Source organism: Drosophila bipectinata, chromosome XR, assembly GCF_030179905.1.
Source record: "Drosophila bipectinata strain 14024-0381.07 chromosome XR, DbipHiC1v2, whole genome shotgun sequence".
Classification (NCBI taxonomy): Eukaryota; Metazoa; Arthropoda; class Insecta; order Diptera; family Drosophilidae; genus Drosophila; species Drosophila bipectinata.
In genome coordinates this window covers 17,416,182-17,436,073 of record NC_091735.1, presented here as the reverse complement: position 1 = coordinate 17,436,073, position 19,892 = coordinate 17,416,182, and the positions used below count along the sequence as shown (strand labels likewise).

At 40.0% G+C, this 19,892-nt stretch overlaps 1 protein-coding gene across 3 annotated transcripts in view; it reads left to right on the top strand.

Annotated features, from left to right (window-relative positions):
- Positions 1-13,257, top strand: part of LOC108123669 (Kv channel-interacting protein 4) — a 68,210-nt gene extending 54,953 nt beyond the window's left edge. The window contains exons 5-9 of one of the 3 annotated variants that reach the window (XM_070282891.1): positions 4,095-4,307; positions 6,321-6,410; positions 6,459-9,737; positions 12,833-12,878; positions 12,937-13,257. In XM_070282891.1, the coding sequence (XP_070138992.1) occupies positions 4,095-4,307; positions 6,321-6,410; positions 6,459-7,565 (1,410 nt within the window). In that variant the 3' untranslated portion in view covers positions 7,566-9,737; positions 12,833-12,878; positions 12,937-13,257. Of the gene's footprint in view, positions 1-4,094; positions 4,308-6,320; positions 10,150-12,832; positions 12,879-12,936 lie in introns of those variants that run through there. The other 2 variants (XM_070282889.1, XM_070282890.1) reach the window with 2 other exon arrangements.
- The last annotated feature ends 6,635 nt before the right edge of the window (positions 13,258-19,892 follow it).

Genomic DNA, 19,892 nt, shown 5'->3' with positions numbered 1-19,892 from the left:
GTCAACATTTCTATTGCAGCCAGCGAAATGCAAAACAAAAGACCGGAAAAACTCACTACATTTTCGCCGAAATCGAGAGGACAGCGAACAGAGAAAGAAAAAGGGGAGTTTAGTTCTACCAGGAAGAAGATTGTTTCTCAGAGAAAGGCTGAAGAACTATAGGAACTATTGTTTTAGAAGATTAGCTTATTAGGAACCTCTATTTTACATTTAAAACCACAAACCTAGCCCCCTGTTTTTCTCACTGTACTCCCCCTGTGGCGCATGCAAATTGCGAATAATTTTTTTCGCCTTTTTGTGCTTTTTTGAAAGAACTGTCTTTCGACTGCCCCTGCTATGTCCGAACATGAACTCTACTTCCGGTGCGAAAAGGAAGACAGCAACTGAAGTGGGGGCGGGAGTGGGAGTGGGGGGCTATGCAAAAGCAAGGACACACTCACAGGACTATACACTGCCATTCTGATACAGACAGCGCCATTGAAACGATGAATTATGGCGATTTTAACGCCAACTTTGTCAGTGTCCCGAAACGTCAGCTAGGGGGCGGGGGTCAAGACAACACAGTCACAAGTCCCACCCGCTAGAGGGGGTGAGGTCTATACGCGAGACGCGAAAAACCCAAGTTAAACAATAGAGTTGGTGGAGGGTGGGGTGTGAGTTATGGGATGAGCTAACATAGAGGGGGCCTTGAGTTGGGGGAGGACCAGTGATGAGGTTTTACTCAGAAAAGGTCTTAGAATGGAGGTTTCTAAGGATGGGATGGGCTTTGTACTTAAATACCAGGTACTTATTTAATACTAGATTAGTACTTAGTGTTAAATACTAGTGAATACTTTAAAATACCCTAGTTAAACAATAGAGTTAGGTATGGAGTGTGAGTTATAAGAAAGTGGATGGTCATGTGTGATGAGATTCTTCTTAGAGAAAGTCTTAGAATAGAAGGTTTTTGAAGGTTTTAAAGATGAAATACTTTATATCAGATACCTATTTAATACTAAATAAATACTAAATAGTATTAAATACTATTGAAAACCCTAGTTATACAATAGAGTTAGGTGCGGGGTCTGATATCGGGAGTGAGGTAGATTGAGGTCTTTTATGATGAGGTTCTTCTTAGAGAAAGTCTTAGAATGGAGGGTTTCTCAATCCTGAAAATCTATTTCGTACTACAAATATACTAAATATTAAATACTATAAAAATACTGTATAAAGATATACCACAACTTGATATCAAAAGTCAGAACTCCAAGCTCTGAGAATCAATATTGCAATCTAGCCAGTTGTTACTTTCCCAGGACTCTTCACAAAAGGATAATCGCAATCGCGTCACATGTCCATCTCTGGAAATTATACACACGCACACCCACACACACACACCCCTCTCCCTCCTCCTCCTCCCTGCTACCACCACCCACCCACCGGAAAAGCTTATCTTTGCGAGCATTTGCCTTTTTGCCTGCTCGCCATTTTCGTTGTTGAATAATGACCTCAAAATTGTAATGACTACAAGGCACGTACTCGATATAAAGCATGTACAAAGAAGGTCCTTCCCCCCCTCCCACCCTCCCCCCAACCCTAACCACCATCAAGCTTCCATGCCTAGTCCTTGTTGGTCCTGCTTGGTAATTCCCTAGTTTTGTATGTGACGGCCTGACTAAGTAGACTTCCGCTTTTCAATTAAGTTCCACATATTGTTGCAAGGTGTTTTATGCGCGATTTGCATGACAGTCGCGTTTATTAAACTGCCAACGAGAGTGGAACGACAACAGAGGCGCAACAAAAACCGTCAAAAGTAATAGCTACAACAGCAATACCTCCAGCCATACGGAGAAAACAGCAAACCTGTCATGGCCACATTGAAATTGTGGGCAGGGCCAATATGGCCAGGACTGGGACAGGACTGGGACAGGACACGGAGTCAGGAGGAAAAGCAAAGAGTGTGTGACCTGTTTACGCTGTTACGCTGCCAGAGAAGATAAATTGCTCGAGTGTGCGAGATAAAAGCACTCAATGGATGGCAGCAAAATTCAGGGAGACATGTATAAAATATACATATATACAAAGGGGGGAAAGGGAATCCCCTATGATTGCTAGACAAGTCGGGCAGGGCAAGGGATTGTAGCCGGGCACGTCCAAAAGCAAACCGAGGCCCTCAAATAATGCCAAAAAGAAAATTGCACATTACTGAGTTGGAAGAACTGCGGCAGAGTCGTTAAAACCGAATACCGTAAGAGATTGATTGGATTCTCTGAAAATTAATATAAAATAAGAACCCAAACCTGCTAGACTTGCTAGACTTTAAAGAAATGAAGTACAAACTTAAAATCTAGGCCAAAAGACAACCCGTCATATTTTTATTCACTTTGCTGGCAACTGCTTTTGGCCAGCTTGCTCCTCTCTGCAATTTGTCTACGTCGAATACCCGAAACTTTCTTGCACTCCCACGTCGTCTCTATCCGGTTCTATTCCGGCTTGATAAATTAGTTGGACGCTGCAATTGCCCAAATGGCCAGAACAAGACACAAATGATGCCTTGTGCCTTGGACTCCCACTTTATCTGCTCTGCTCTGGTGGCCATTACTTTGCTTTTTTGCAGGTTTTTTTATGAATTCATATTTATACCCGGTACTACCAGCAGACTCCAAGGGTATATTCAATGTTTCTCAAGCGAAAATTATTCTCAATTAGCATCGCACAAGTACCAGGTATCCATAGTCATAAGCATTCTTTTTGTGATTTTTTTTTTTGTGATTCGTCCCTGGAATTCCAACATTTCTGTATGCAAAAGCAGGACTCAGTTTGCCTGTCAGCTGCGGCCTTCCAAAAATGCCTCAACACCTCCGGTGAAATAAAGTGGGGCAGGCAGGCAGGCAAGCAGGCAGGCTGGCTGGCTGGCTGGCAGGAAAGGAAGTACACGTACCACCGCCCCAAACGCCTAGCCTCGCCTCGCCGAGTTGTAAAAAGTTTAGCCCCATTCTCTTTTCAAGTTCTTATCTAGGTACATTTGTCATACAAATGTTAGAAATAAATGTCCACTTCAGCAGCAGCAGAGGCAGTCAGAGCAGGAGCAGTGCCATCAGCCGGAACTTGAAAACAATGGTGGGCGAAATAATAGGTTAGGTCCTTAGGAATAAGCAATTCTCAAAATGGTTGAAAATTAAGAAAATTAACTTAAAATGGTTAAAAAGTTTTAAGGTTAAGAAGGTCTTTAAAAAGAAACTTGGATCTTCAATAGTTCTTCAAGTGCGACCATTTCTTACTAATTTATGGACAATGGCCACACTGCTCTAAAGAAGCTTTTTAGACTTCTTGACTAAAACCCTTACAAGTAGTGATATTCGTTTATATAGTGAGCCTAAATAATAATAAAAATAGATAAATACATAGGCAGAATATTAAGAACTATGAATAGTCTATTGATCCTTCGAGTGCGACCTTCTCTTCTCATTTCTTAGACAATGGCCACACTATTTTAGAGAAGAAGTTTTCGACTAAACATATAACCTAATTTGTTAGTTAATTTAAAAAGCTAATGAATGAAAATAGTTTATAGATTGGTTATTGGATAGATTGGATTGGTTTTTATTAGTCCTTCAAGTGCTACCATCTTATACATCATTTTACAGACAATGGCCACACTCTTCGACTAAAATTCTAACCTAATTTGTTAAATAATTTCAATAGCAAAAATAAATGGTTATAGTTTATTGGTCCTCTAGGTGTGACCATCTTCTATTATTTCATAGCCAAAGGCCACACTGTTTTATAGAAGCCGTTAAAAATATTCCAATAAATTCTTAGCTGGGATGATTATTATTTATTATAATTAATTTATTTTTCCAGTGTGACCATCTCCTAAATATTTTTCAAAGACAATGGCCACACTATTTCAACCCGAGTTGTATTGCGCACCATTGCGGTTTACAAGCAATTTCTTGAAACATATTTTCAATTTCTTTTGTACCTGTAATTCCGGGCTTTTTGCCACCTTCGTTATCACCCCTGCTACTTCCGTATCTTCCGGAGGCCGGCGTCCACCGCTTTTTTCTGCTTATTTATGCCAACTTATTTCTCAATGTTACCTCTCCACGCAGGACTTTGTCCAAGGACTCTCGATACTTTCGCGCGGCTCCGTGGAGGAGAAGCTGCGCTGGACCTTCTCGCTGTACGACATCAACGGCGATGGCTTCATTACGAGGGAGGAAATGACTGACATTGTGACTGCCATATACGAGCTGATGGGCCGCCTGCCCGACGAGTGCCCCGAGGAGGAGAAGATCAAGGGCAAGGTGGAGCAGATCTTCCAGGTGAGTCCAGTCCTACACACCTCTCTGGTGTATAGTACGTATTTATTCCATCTGGCAGACACAGATTGGCAGACAATTCGCTGCCATTATTTATGCTAATTATGGGCACTCGTAAAATTAGAATTTGACTCGCCCGTGAACATGAAACTTATTTACTTTGCATTATGCAAATTCCAAATTGTCTATTTCAATTTGCCGGCCAACAGAATCCTGGTCCGTATCCTGGTCGTGATGGAAGGGGGGTGTCCTTTTTGGCTTGCCAGTCACGCATTGTCATTAGCGGTTTCTGTTCCCGCTCCGAATAAATTGAGTTGTCCTTGACGAGGCTTTAATTTATGCACAGAGTCCTTATTCCAGATCTGAAATGATTTATTTGAGTAAATAGTTTAGTAAAGATATAGTAAGGATTAGAAGAGGTCCTTTTAGACTCAAAATTGCCAACTAAATGCCATGCATTGTCCTGCAGCTATGCAGCTGTACAGGTAACTACATCCGATATCGGCTAATTGTACTGCCATTAACAAAGGACATTAATGGACATGAATAGACATGAATGGACAGGAATGAACACGAATGAGCATGAAAAGCACGGAATATGTCCATCTAATTTCGCGGTTCCATATCTGTCAGATGCAAAATTGAAAGAGCAGAGTGCCAAAGTGCCAAAGTGCCAAATTGCACGAAATTATTATGATTCATAATTTGTATGAGAGAGAGAGAGAATAGCATTGAAACGACCTCGGGCAGCATAATGACACTGTGGTGGGTTGTGGGTGGGTCTGGCCGGTGGGCGGTAGGTGGTCTTCCGCTTAAACAGTTGGTGTTTCTGGCATTTTCTGCCCAAATAGCCATTTTAGACGAATTTCAAAAACTAATCAACATATGTATGTAGACTTTATATCCAGCGGCATGTTTCGGATGAATATTTCCAATCAAAAATATCCATGGAATTAGAAAACTTGAATAAATTGGTCAAAATTATCCAAACTGGCTTTAGGTGTTAGTGTCGAAACCTATTCTAGCCTCATTCCACAAGCAGATATAAAAAATACTTTTATAAAAAATCAGGCAATAAATTATTTTGAATATCAAAAATCAATACAGTGATAGGGAAATAGGTACACTAGGTATATATCCTGCCTTAAATTCCGGTGATAATATTTCGGAAACTTGAAGGGAAGTTTTAATCGGCCACAATGCTATTCAAAATGCCCAGTGAGCTCAAGATTCTGACGACTTGTAGAATTCGTGAGTATTGAAGACACAAAGATCTCAGGAGTTTCTAAGGTTCTCTGAATCCTCAGATTCTAAGAGTGTCCAAGGTGCCACTTCAGGAAGTATTTAAGGAAACTGTCCAGATTGTGAAGACATGTCTTCTAGGCACCGTGAGTATCCATAAGGGTTTTTAAAAATTTCTCAAGAATATTCCACGGTTCAGATTTGTGATCAGCCTCTAGCAAGCCTTGGAGATGCCTCCTTCCATCAATTCAAGCTACTGTAGGCCTTCCCCTCTCACAAGTATTCAAGAAATGGGATCCTATGGGACAACTTCAGGACCAGGACACTGGAAAAAGTCGAGCCTTAAGCCTGGGAAAAACGCACAGTTCGAGAATATTGAAATGCATTCGATAACACTTCCCCGATCAGATTACGAGTGTGAATTTGTTTGGTTCCTGTATTTTTATATAAATTTTTAAAAAGGATTTGGGCTACATTTTGGTGTGGGACTTTAGGGATGTTCCAGGGAACTGAGGGGTTCTAGGCACTTCCATACTTTTAGAGTAGGAATCCAGAGGAAGTAGTTCTATTTGAGGTGGTATTTTAAGGCCAGAGTTATAAAAAGTGGCAGATATCATGTTGGAGATCATAACATATCATCATATTACATATATGCCATGTCATCATGTCTCATCATCGCATGAATCACCATCGTGCCTCATCTTATGGGGCATGATTTTAGTTTTAATTTTTAGGAACTAAAGCCAATGACTTGCAAATTTCCTTGATCTGCAGAAAATGGACATCAATCGGGATGGCGTGGTGACACTGGAGGAGTTCCTGGAGGCCTGTCGCAACGATGACGCCATTTCCGGGTCAATGTCCGTCTTCGATACAGCATTCTGACCATATCCGACCGACAAGGGCGACGAGTACACGGTGCGCCGCCGACGACGCAGTCGCAGTCAGCAGAGCTCCCAGAATCCACGACAGGATCATCATCTCAAGGATCCAGAAAAACGTAAGTCCAACCACAAGACGAAGAACAAGCAACAACAACAGCAACAAAAACAACAACAGCAACAGCAACAAGTTAGAAAAGCCCGATGCTGCCACATGACTCTGGAAATGGACGGGGATGAGAGCACCACCACTGGCACAACCACAACAACCACCACAACCAGCACCACCAGCGGCACCTCGGCGGCCACCGGAACCACCGGAATACTCGACTGTAAGCTGCTCAACAAGCGGAGTAATCTCTACAAAGGATACAAGGACGAGTACGACGATGATGAGGAGGGGGATGAGGAAGAGGACGATGATGAGGATGAAGACGAGGAGGAGTACTTTGTGTGCCGTCATTGCCGACGAAGTCAACAGTATCGCTCCACAAAGAGGTCACAGAGCAAGTCAAACACACGGCGGCAGCGCAGCAAGAGCAAGAAGAGGAACACCAGCAGCCAAAGGGTTAAGCCACAACAACAACAACATCAGCTGCAGCAGCAACAACAGCAGAGGCAGCCACACCAACAACATGGCCATCAAAGGTGGCCGGAAATAAATGCTGCCAATGAGCAGGCCATACGCTTCCGGTGTCCGCAGGTGGGGCCGCAGGTGGGTCGTGACCTTCACACGCCCCAGCCCATGCACTTCCATCATCCCTTGCAGTCGCAGTCGCAGACGCAGACGCAGTCGCAGTTCCAGGAGAAGATCAAAGCCAAAACCAGAAGCAAAACCAAAAGGAGAGGGGGTGGGGCTGCTGCAGGCGGGGGTGGCCACAAGTCCAAGGCAGTAGCACCACCACCACCACCACCCCAACCACTACCATCAGTAGCGCCCACATCACTGCCCCCCCTAGCATCCAACGAGCATGCACCCCCCCTGGCGCCACTCACCGTGAACGTGATGGAGCCGGAGGCGCCCCAGGCGGAGGCGGAGACGGGGGCGGAGCAGCCACTGCCCACCACTCCGGACTCGCCGTCGCTGGTGACAGTCAGCACCTGGTATACGGTTGCCAAGCAGGGTGTCTCCTGCTAATCACCCACCCCCCCTAAAGCCCCTCCCCCCACCCTCCGGAGGCAGTGAGTATCCTAGCACCGACTTGCCACCCACACTCCACCACCCTCCACCTCCAGTCCAGGGCGAACTGGTTCTCCGATGTACCGCAATTGTTGTTGTCCTTCCATTATCCTTTCGATATATATATGTACATGTATTCTATACCTATTTCAACTACATGCTCGTCTATATGTGTGTGTTCCAGGGTGGATCTCTAAAGTGGAGTGAGTCCAAGGATCAAAAATCATCAAAATTGTTTTTTTTTTTTTAATAATGACTAGAAAATAAAATTAAATCTTTATAAAAGCTATAATCAGACCACAAAGCAGAGTAATTGGAAAATAATAGAAACCAATATCGGAGATCGGAGATCCACCCTATAGTGTGTGTCTGTGCTTCTCGTGGACCTCTCGTAGGTCTACTTCCCCTTTGGAAATCATCTCTATTATTTGTAACTCTAGACAAGTGTAGAAACAAGAGTTTAAGGTTAAACTTTAAAGCGTAATGCGTTCTTTGTGTGTATATCGATCGATGTTGCAATCTGTCAAATGTGTTATAGTCTTAAATGAAATATATAAAATATAAAATCTAAATCTAAATAGAAACTGTAAGAAGGCGAGCAAGGCGATAAACTGAACCAACAAAAAAAATATATCAAAGATCCACATAAACCCTTTTTTTTTTTCTTTACAAACTTTTGAAAGGAGTATGTGGCCCAAAAGAGAACTCTTCGTAGAAACGTTGTTACATGTCCTAGAGTTAAATATATTAATTGACGTTAGCTGTGATGGAAAAAACCAAGTATATTACCTAAAAACCTTGAATAATATTAAATGTTGAAAGCAAACACAAACACCTTGGGTAAAATATATTTAATTATTTGTGTGCTCAAAAAAAAAAAACCTAACTAACTTTAACCCAAAACTTTGTGAAATGTGTGTGTTGTATGATAGTGTGTGTGTGTGTTTTTTGGGCAAGAATATATACTATAAAGAATATTGTATATCATAACTGGGGGTTTAATTTGAATATCGAAATATTATTGCACAAAAAAACAAACACTCTTGTTATTGAAATGCAAATTGAATGGAAGTTTCGCCCAGAAAATAAAAGGCCACATTTTTTCTCCTAATTGATGATGCTAAGTTATTGGATGAATTTAATTGGATGCTTTAGGGCTGAGAATTCCTAAAGTTGGTTAAAGTTTGCTGGGCGTTAACTTTTTTGGCCAACTGTTATTGCTTGATATGCTTTTGTTGTTGTTTTCATTATGCCACATTGGACACAAACCAAGGAAGGACATACAGACACACTACACACACACTCAGACACTCAAAGAAAACAAACAAGGATACGCATACGCATGGGAATTGAAATTGGTGAATGGCAATTAAAATATCTGCTTTCTTTCTCTTTCCATCTCTTTTTCTCTGTCTCTTCCTTCTCTTTCTCTTTTTCTCTTTTTTGTCTCTTTTTGTCTTTGTCTCTATCTCTGTTTCTTGATGGCTGGCCCAAACACACACACACACTATTCACACATACTGACATACCGCTTGCATAAACACCCACTATTGTATGCAGAAATTTGCATAGAAACGAAATGAAATGCGTAACGAGAACCACAACGCGAATCTGCCAAAAAATACAACAAAAACAAATACAAAACAAAAAAAAAGGATATATGTATGAAAAAAAAAGAGAGAAAAAATCTAGGTGCCGAATGTCCATAAATATCCAATTATGGGCCTGGTTTGTGGATCTGCATCCATTTTGAAAAAAAACATACTCCATTTTGATTGGGTTGCACTTAGAGGGTTAAATGCTAAGAGGCTGCTAAGAGAGCGTCCCACGTAAGTAAACCGGAAGCTGCACTGCTTGTCAAGATGGCATACCAGCGCAAGCAGTGCAGTGTTCGAAAACCAAGAAAATGAACATGTATGCTTATTACATACGAAACGAAAGCTTTACACAATGAAAACTAAAACTTAACTCTTAAAGATTTAACGAAACGAACCGAAAATTATAGACAAATTATAATTAGCAAAGAAAACTATATTTATACGATGGAAGGCAACCCTAGAGTCCCCTAGAGGCAGCGCAGGATCTGACCAGTTGAGAAGGAAATTAATGTTATACAAGCTAGAGGAATAGGTACATATATGTATGTATGTATGGCACACACCCCGCATATGTATAGCAATTTGTAGGTAAATGTGAAATGTGAAATTTTGTGGTGTCTAAATCAAAATAATGAAACAAATACGACTCTGGCGTAGAGGCACACTCTGCGTATGCGTAATGTTGAATGTATTATTTATAATTTTTGTTGTTGTTCTTGCCGCACAACAGTCTCCATTAGCAAATTAGTTGCAACTCAAACTGAAACTAATGATGGTGGCAAGATGAAATGTCATCAAGTCGGCCCTGTCGGCTATATATACATATATATACAAACGATATCTGCATGAATGTTAAGTGTAGGGGGAGAGTGTGTATGCGGGGAAAGCTGAAGAAAATCAAATGAAAATTGGACCACAGCAGCAACAACAACGGGCAGAAAAGCAGAAACAGAAACCGAAATGGAAAATGGAAACAAAATAAATATAAATATTTACATTCCATATACATACATATACATATACAAGGCATACAATATTTACTATTTCAGGTAAATTGGTGTGTAATTGCAATTTTTTGTAGCTAGAACTAAGTGTCACAGCCACAGGAGGAGAATGCATGAAAACTATTAGAGATACAAGTCAGAGCTCTGAATGAGCATCTACCTTCGGAAAAAGCGAATTCGTTGTACATAGTTAGTGAGTGGGTTTTTCATTTGCTTGCAAGTCTCAAGTCTTTCTCTCTATATTTAACTCTAAACTCAAAGTAATTGTTGCATTTTTAAACCCTATTTATATATATATATATAAATATATATGTATATACATGCATACACGTAGCTGTGTACTTAGCTGTAGTCTTCCAGAAAAAAACAAAACAAAGCCGAACTCGAACTCTAAAACCGATATGATGAAGTGAAATAAGAAACTCTATTCCACGTAGATTGAACCTGTAGCAAATCTTGTACCTTAGCCAAAAAAAACGAAAAGAAAACCACACCCAAAAAGCTTTCAAACTAACCAGAACAAACCTTACAAAATACAAAAAATATAACTAAATGGGAAACCAGCCGAAATACAAATTGTAAAACAATACGATTTCCTCTCAATGAGACGAAACTAGTTGACACTACGGGCTATAAAGACCAGGAACTGTATTATTTTTAGATAAATGTTATCAATGTGGCCCCGATCTCGATTTCGATTTCGATTCTGCCCTATCCTATCATAGCTATTCAATGTTACACCCTTCGAACTATTGGTTTCCTTCGAACTACCATACATACAAACATACATACATGATATATGTAAGTTAGATTCAGATCAGATCCGAACCAAACTCGATCCGACTCGATCTCAAGCACGACAATATCGAATACACCCAGGCCAGTCCAGTACTGTACTTACCTAGAGACATATAAAGTAAGACACCTAATAACCTCCCACCACCCCCAGCAAATCAGATCAGAACCTCTATTGCTCTCTCTTGCTATTGCCCGTCTTTCCCCGTCTCTATCTAAAATATATATCTCTCTATATATATCTCTATCTATTTATCTGTGTGTGAATTAGCAATCAAATCTAAATGCAAAATCTATTTCAAAAGCAAAAACAAAGTGTCAAATTTTCAAAGGAAAACAAAAACCAAAAAAAAAAACAAAAAGAATTAAACTAAATAGTAAACCAGAAGGTGGCAAAAGCAAAGCAAAGTTTAACGAAAAAAAAATTGGAGTATTGCCAACCAAGTTGCAAGTATTTTCCAGGCCTAAGCCTTAAACCAAATTAGACAAATTCTAGTAATTCTAAACAGATATATATACAGCCACAGATATATACACTAATAATAATAATTGTATAGGGTCCTGCTTGGCGCAGGACATGTGTGTTTTTTTCCTAAGTTGTAAGCCGTTAAAATCAAATTTTACCAAAAGAAAGCAAGCCAACCAAAATAGGAAATTTGGTAGTTTTCAAGTGGAATCACTAAAGTGTAAACCAAACAAAATCTCGTTTTAGAGACGAAATACTGGAAATCTGAGTCGCTACTGTAAAAAAAAGGAAGAAAAACCAAAAAAGATAATTGTATTAGCCACTTATTTCTCAGAGAAAACTTTATGGGGTATTAACTATACTAATTGTGCAGAAAAAATACATGTCATAGCTTAGGCCAAAAGCGGTACTAGAAGTTTTGGCCAGGTAATTGCCATTTAACTCCGAAATGGCTTAGAGAGAATTATATCAAAACCCAGAATTGTTATCAAACGAAACGATGGGAAAGTGCGGAAGGCGGAGAGCGGATAGCCTCGTTTTTAGAACCGAACTATGAGAATTTCAAGTGTTATCAATTGATCGCTATATGTATGTATATGTTCGAACTTCGAAGGAGGAGCTAGACGATTGAGTCGCGTTATAAACACAATTACAAATTAATTAAATTACGAGTATATACAAGGATATACTAATTTACTAGTTGTAAACATAGCTGATCTTTTTTGGTGTAAATTTTAAATGATAAAACCAAACGAACAAACTTTCCATGCAATAAAAACAAACACAATGTTTCAAAACTAAAAACGTCGTTTAAATGCTAAACTGCATGAACCAAAACAAAAAATTTAACAAAACGAAACAAAAAAAAAAAAAATACAAAAATACTTAATTAAAAAAAAGAAATATTTTTTTTGTGAAGTTAAAATATGTATAAAACGAAACTAAAAAAGAATATAATGAAAATAAAACGAAAAAATATACTGAATATATTGGGAATACTCTCTCTTTCTATATTTCTTTACTTTGAAATTGTAGGTATTGCTAAAAGGGTAAGTCGCAGATGTCCTTCCAACCTGTGGAATCCTCCTCTTGGCAGTCGAAGTTGATATTTTGAAGTTTAAATTTTAAGACATCCCATACCAAAATTCGTATATAAATCTCATTATTTTCACAATTTCAAGATTATAGAAAAACCTTACCGATCTTAGCACTTTTAGGACCTTAATTCTAAGCTTAAATCCTAAATAAGATAGTAGTCCTCAGAGAGCTAAGATCGGGAAGGTGATTGTACCATTATTCTTTGATTGTACCATTATAATCAAATATATTAATTAGCTGACAAAATTATTTGCATATTTACAGAGATTACATAGATACTGGTCCAACATTTTGGGTAGCAGACTATAAAGTAAGTAGTGGAACACTTTGCTAATCCTTGCAACCCTTAACCCAAATCTCTTTTTTAGATCATAAGAGGTCCTATTATTCTCCTTCTGGCAGTGAGTCCGGCTTGGATCGCAACATTTAATAATACAGCATCTGGTACTGCCTCTACTGGGACCCCATCTTGTTCTAAAAGAAATTCAATCGCCGTTTTTTCCTTAATGATGATAATGCTCTGCTTGGATAAAATATTTTCATCGTTTACAACCCGGAATGCATCTTAAGCTACGCTTCATCGATCTTGTTTTCTTGTTGGTTCTACATTTTCCGAATATCAATCGTACTATGTGATCTTATACAGCATTTTGAAGGAATTGCAATAAAACATTTAAAATTAGTCTAAATTGGTGTTTTCCTTAATGGTCAGTTGTTTTAATTTTCCAATCAAAAAAAAATGTATTATCCACTTTTTTTGAGCCATCAAAATCCACGATTGGATGCCAAGAACGTTGGAAGATCGAACCAGAAATGGGCTTTCGAGAGCTCACATCTCGGCCGTTTGTGGCCCGATCTGGCAAAGCTTGACATTTTCGATCAGCGTTCGAATGTCCACCGAACTGCATACCACGATTTTCGATATCGAACAACAAGAACAAGATATGGGCTCTAGAATCTCGGGTTTTTTCCCTACTTTTTCCGAATTTTCTTAAGTTTTTCCGTATTTATTATATTTTTTTCCGATTTTTTTCACGGTTTTCTGATTTTCCAGAATTTTCTTAAGTTTTCCCACATTTTACAGATTTTTTTTTTGGATTTGGATTCGTGGTGTATGGATGGCAGTTGGTGGATTTGTCTTTTAGAAACTGTTTTTTGTGAATAACTCGGCCGTTTGGCATCCAATCGTGGATTTTGATGGCTCAAAAAAAGTGGAAAAATACGGCCCATCTTCCTGGTTAACAAAATCTGGAATGGGCCAAGTTAACAAGGAATAGTTAACCAATTTTGCTTAAATATTTATTTTGAAAAGTTCATTAATTTATATCTCGGTCATTTTTCAACCGATCGGGAAGAAAAGTATCATTCCTGGATCTGGACTTTAATGTCCTTCGAACTGCAGCAATCCTCTAAAAATCCTGATCTACATCGTAAATGGTGATACCGATCCGATACTGGTGATGTTGGATTTCGAAAATCTGTTGATGCAGATCGAAGGAATTTCGTGTCCTGATTCCAAAATTATATTATATTATTTTTCCGATTCTAGAATGGAATTTAATTTGGAATCAGGACATGAACATCCTTCGATCTGCATCAAAGGATTTTCGGAATCCAACAACAAAATGTAGAGCGGAAATCATATTATGTTAAAGGATCAGCATCGTCATTTGCGAAGTAGAACAGGATTTCATTAGGATCCAATGTTGCAGTTCGAAGGATATTAATGTCCTGATCCTTGAATGGTACTTTGATTCCCAGAGAAAGCTCAGCCTTGCTCTGCGTCCTGGAAATTATGATGATCACATGGCTGTCCGTAGCCAAGTGCATTTCGGCATTTGCAGCTCTTGTCAAAATAGCCTGAGGTCAATTGATTTGTCGGCGGGAGACATGCCGTTTATTAAAGACAGAATGATGATATAACTTGGTATCTAGAAAGGGGAAAAATACAATAAGCACACATAGACAGCTTATTTATCATTATACTTAACTTTCACCAATGTTATCTAAAGTAACATCCTAGGCTCAAACAGCGTGTCGACACCAATTCTGCCCGGAGGCACTGCAGCTTTTCCGATACTAGTCCAGAAGCGAGAGTCCAGTTCTTCCATTGCAGGTGGAAGCTTATGGAGCACGGTGTCCAGTAGTCCTGCTTTCTTCAACAAGACTGCGTGTGTTGAAATTCAGAAGATCATCGATGTTGAAAAAGCTCGAACCGGTTATATGGAAAGTTTCAAAAAAGAAACGGTAGAAAGTAATCGTTAGATTTTTAAAATAAACAGAGGCTTAAATACTAACTGTAAAAAAAAATTAAAGACTATTTTTTACTGTTAGCATTTTGAGTGTTCTATTAATTATAAAACATATTATTAAATAAAAACTTAGTAATATTTAAAATTAATATTTAAAACAAGAAAGGAAAGCTAACTTCGGGCGGAGCCGAAGTTGATATACCCTTGCAGTTAAAACCGGATATATATCGCAAACATCGGATAAAGGTTGCCGGTCCTTAGCGAATATCCTCATAAAACCAATTAATTACAATAAAATATGTAAAAAAAATTCCCATCTTCAAAAATACCAAAGTTGGTATTTCTACCAAAAACCATTTCCGATTGTTCAGTTATATGGCAGCTATAGGATATACTCGGCCGATCCGGGCCGTTCCAACTTATATACTGCGGTCAAAAAAAAGAAGGGTGTGTGCAAAGTTTCAAGACGATAGCTTTAAAACTGAGAGACTAGTTCGCGTAGAAACAGACAGACGGACAGACAGACGGACATGCTCATATCAACTCAGGAGGTGATCCTGATCAAGAATATATATACTTTATAGGGTCGGAGATGTCTCCTTCACTGCGTTGCACACTTTTGGACAAAATTATAATACCCTCTGCAAGGGTATAAAAATAATAAACCAAATATTCATTTTATAATGGGAGAATTTAGCAAAAGATACCCGAATCCTGGACTCTAAAACTAAGAAGGAAACTCACTTAATTGTAACATAAAAAAAAACGACTGTAAAAGAGGCGGGTGTCGTGGTAGTGGGCGTGGCTATTGCCCCTTTCTGGGACACACATGGTAATCGTTAATTAAATCACGTTGTACCGGAAATGAAGTTATTGACAGGCATAAGTGCCACCACGGATGAGAACGCAGTATGGGACGTGGTCTAATTGCCGGGCATGTGTATAGCTTTCATGCTCCATTTGGAGGTTGGGAGGAGCGTCACCTTTGCCCCCCGAAAGTGAGTGAGTGTGCTGTGTGTTGTGGCAGTGCACGGCCAGGCCAAACGTAAACGCAACTTTTCAATTTGTTTCGAATGCCGAAACGGGCCACACACACACACACAATCTGACATTGCCACAAAACTGTCCACAAATGCCCCTCGTCGCCTTATCCCCCTTGTTACACCCACCCCCGTCCCCTAGTCTGTTTCTACCAGATTCCAAATGGCAAGCCGCACACGTACTCGACCCCAGAGCTGGCCACATTTGGCCCCAACCACTTTGGCTTCCTTTTTTCCACTTTGTCCCTTTGTTTTCCGCCGCATTGGCGGTGCTGCAGGCCCAGAAGAAGTTGGCCAAAATCGTGATGGATGCAGTCGGCCATCTGCTACTTTATTTATACCCTAACATTAAAAACGAGCGAATAAATATTTAAGATACTCTGCCTCTATAGAGCCCATCCTAATTCCTCATAATTGTTTTCTTGAAATCTATTAAAACCAAGAATCGCAAAATCTTTAATCTAGATGTGAGGACAAGCCATCACATCGTTTCAAGGAACAACTGGAGCACTTACTGAAGAATCCCCAATGCGGGGAAACTGTTGTCGTTAAGTACTTGTAAGTTTTAGCCTGTAAGAGCCTGGAATTCTGGGCGGATTACACAAAAGTTAGCACAACATCGGCATTAAATACATCGTCCTTACGCTTCAGGACCTCCTCCTCCTCCACTTCGACAGCTATCGATTGCCCCAAGCCCATAGACAAGTTTTCGAGGCGAGTTAACAGTAAAACCATTTATGCTTTTGTTGTCATCAGCTGCTCTTCTGGCCAGGCCAACAAGCAATCCACCAATTCGCTCCACCCACCGCTCGCTTTTCGGGCCAAACTGCGCATAAATATTTACGGGATTATCCGAACTGTTGGCACAAACATTGACAGCGATTACAGTGGATACCGACCAGGCCAACTTGGTCTTACCAAAGTGGGTTCAGTGGGTTCGGGGTCCAGGTGTCTACCAGATGCAAGTGCATACGCCTCGAGGGCTCCAGAAAAAAAAATAGTGCAATAAAGCCATTTGCCAGAAACTGCCAGAGAAATCAATCGATTTGGAATAGAACCAATCGGGGAGGGAGAAGGAAACCCATTAAATCAAGAAACCATTCCTACGTCCTACGTCCAACTATTTATTAACAAACAGCCCAAAGGATAATCGCAGTCGGTGACAGTTGCCAGGAAAAGATTTCATAAGTTTTTATGTTTTCATTTTCTCAACAAGGGCCGTTTCTGGCAGCAAATCAGAGCCGGAGACAGATGAAATGTCTCTATTTCGGGGCACTGCGAGAAAAATTCTTGTAGAATATAGCATTCCTTCGTCCTGGCCCAATACTCACATACTTTTTGTATCTCAGTGCAAAGAACTCCCCCTTTTTTTGGGGGGGCATCAGCAAATGCCGTGTTCAGTTGAGTTACTGTAATAAATACGGACATTATGAGGGGCATCCAAGGCAGCAGCAGCAACAACAAACAGGACACGAACACGAACTATGACCAAGCCATAAACCAGGACACATTAATGCCACAAAATTTCGACATAAATGTGACACAAATGTCACACACACTTATTGATTCCAGCCAGGAGAATGGTGCGAGGAGCGGAGGATGTGTGGCCATCTAGGACTCACAGGGGCGAGGTGAGGTGATGAAGTTGAGCAAACCACTTTCATCTCAAGTCAAGTTAAGACCAAGTCAAAGCCCAAATTGAAAGGCCGTAACCGAAAACCGAGAACCGAAAAACCAATGCTGTAATCGAACACTCTTGGTCGCTAAGAGGGGGAAGGGGTAAATGGAAGGACATAGGAGACAGGGCAGTCAGGACAGTCGGGATGGTTAGGACAGTCAGGACAGGAAAAGAAGACGTCTAAAGCCGCAGGCACATTGTCCTCAGTGTCCAGGAATCTGTGGGCTCGAGTTAACAAGAACATGGATTTGTAGGTGCCACCAAAGGACTGCTATTTACATGATCCTTGGCCGAAAGGACTACCCTGCTCTCTTTCACTTCCATTCAAGTTGGCTTTAAGGAAATCATTTCAATTGAATGGCATTTAAATCAAAATAAATGTAATTAAATAGGTTTTTAGTCAAGAAAGCATTCTACGAAGTAGTTAGTTATCCTTGAGAATCTCCAGATAATCTCTTTGTCAAATTAACAGCTCCCTCCACCTCCGGATAAGTTGGTAGTGCTTCTCCCACTTTTGGCTTAGTCTCGCAACTTTCTTCGTCTTAGTTTTTTACTTTTTGTTTTAATCACTTAATAAAAAAGCGCGCAAAACATCATCAACAGCAAATTCCTTTTGGGTTTTCTTCTTGGCATTCTACGGGCTTTTGATACGGGGTGGGGGTTGGGGGTGGTGGAAAATCCCTTGGCAAGAAAAGGCTTTGGCAAAAGACGACGCAGCAACGCAACGCAACGCTCACCAACAATTAAGTCGCATTTGTAGTAAACTTTTGGATTACGAAAATATGTTAAGACTTTTGTTAAACTTGTCCGGTTGCAGGAAACTTTCCAACACATACACCCAAGCCACACTCCTGCCACGCCTCCTCCTTTATCAGAGCTGCTAATTTGTTAGCTTTGCAGTTGCAGCCCCGCCCACATTTCCGCGTTCCCGCCTTCATTTTCACTCCAACCTTTATTCCTTTTTTTCGACTGGTTCTGCCCTCAATAAAGTTTTACACATGAATTTAGCGAGACTTGTCCTACACTGATAAAAAAATGGTATAAGGATAATAAAATTCTTTAATCTTTGATTATTGAATAATTTTTTAGATGTAACAGTAGTTTTAATTGAAAATTTTGTGTGATAACTAAGAGCTCCTCAAGAAGCCCTAATAAGTATGCTATAAAATTTGATATTTTTGTTTCTCTTAATAGGTATATCCTTTAGGACTTTAGATATATTATTTTCTTTTAGTGTAAACACAATCACCCATATGCAGGACACTGAGTCAACATTTATGACATTTCTTGTGGGTTGCCTCTGGACACAAATTTTCTCCATTTCCCCCCATCTACCCTCTCCACTGCCAAGGACTTCCCTTTTCCTTTTGGGTTTTTCCCAACTTTTCAATTGCATTTTCAACTTTGTCTTTTGTCTGCTACTAGAATATCTTGCCACCTCCGGCAAGATTCCTATTTTTTTCCTCCTATTTCTACTTTACTCTAATTTAGTTTTCTTTGTTTTTAGTGTTTTTTTCGGGCTCTTCGTTTTTTATGATTATTAGAGCTAGCTAGCCAGCATGTGTGGGGTAGGGGTAGGGGTAGGGGTAGGGGTAGGGGTAGGGGTAGGGGGTCTGCTGGATTATGTTGTTTTTATTGCCCAAAAGGCAAATACCATTAAACCCCTCTGCCAAAAAAAGAGGAGAGTCTTGAAAGGTTAAAGGGAGAAATTAGAAACAATTCTGGGGGTTAACTTTGTAGTTTTCGGAGAGAAAGTTCAATAAACTCATTGAAGGAATCTCACTCTTTCTTCTAGAATCTAGAATCTAGATTTAGTCATCATTTTTAGGCCAATTTCCCGCATTTTTTTCGGCCACTACTCTATCATTGTTGGCCGGCCCATTATGCGGCCCTAATGCTTATGATTACATATTTTTGGTTGAGTTATGAGTGTGGCTCCAACATTTAACATATGCGCATAAATTACGCCCCACAAAACCAAGGCGCACATGCCGCCATAAAGGTGTACTTACCTGATATACACACACCCAGGCATATAGAAATATATGTATATAGATATATTTATGTTGGCGAAGAATGGACATCGTTTGGCCGGCTCTTGGCTTTCCAGCTTTTCGAGCATAATGTGGCGTAATTAGAGGTGCAGCTGGCCAAATGACAGGATATGTCTCCGAGGACGATTAAGGACACACACGCTTGGAATTCAGATAACAATATGGAGGACTATCAACCTGGAGCATTGTTCCAAGGCTATTGTCTGCCTAAATGGTTCGAATATTTTGTAAAAAATAACCATTCCTTTAATAATTTTAAATCAAAATCAAGTCCCTAATGATTTTGTCAAAGTAAAAGCT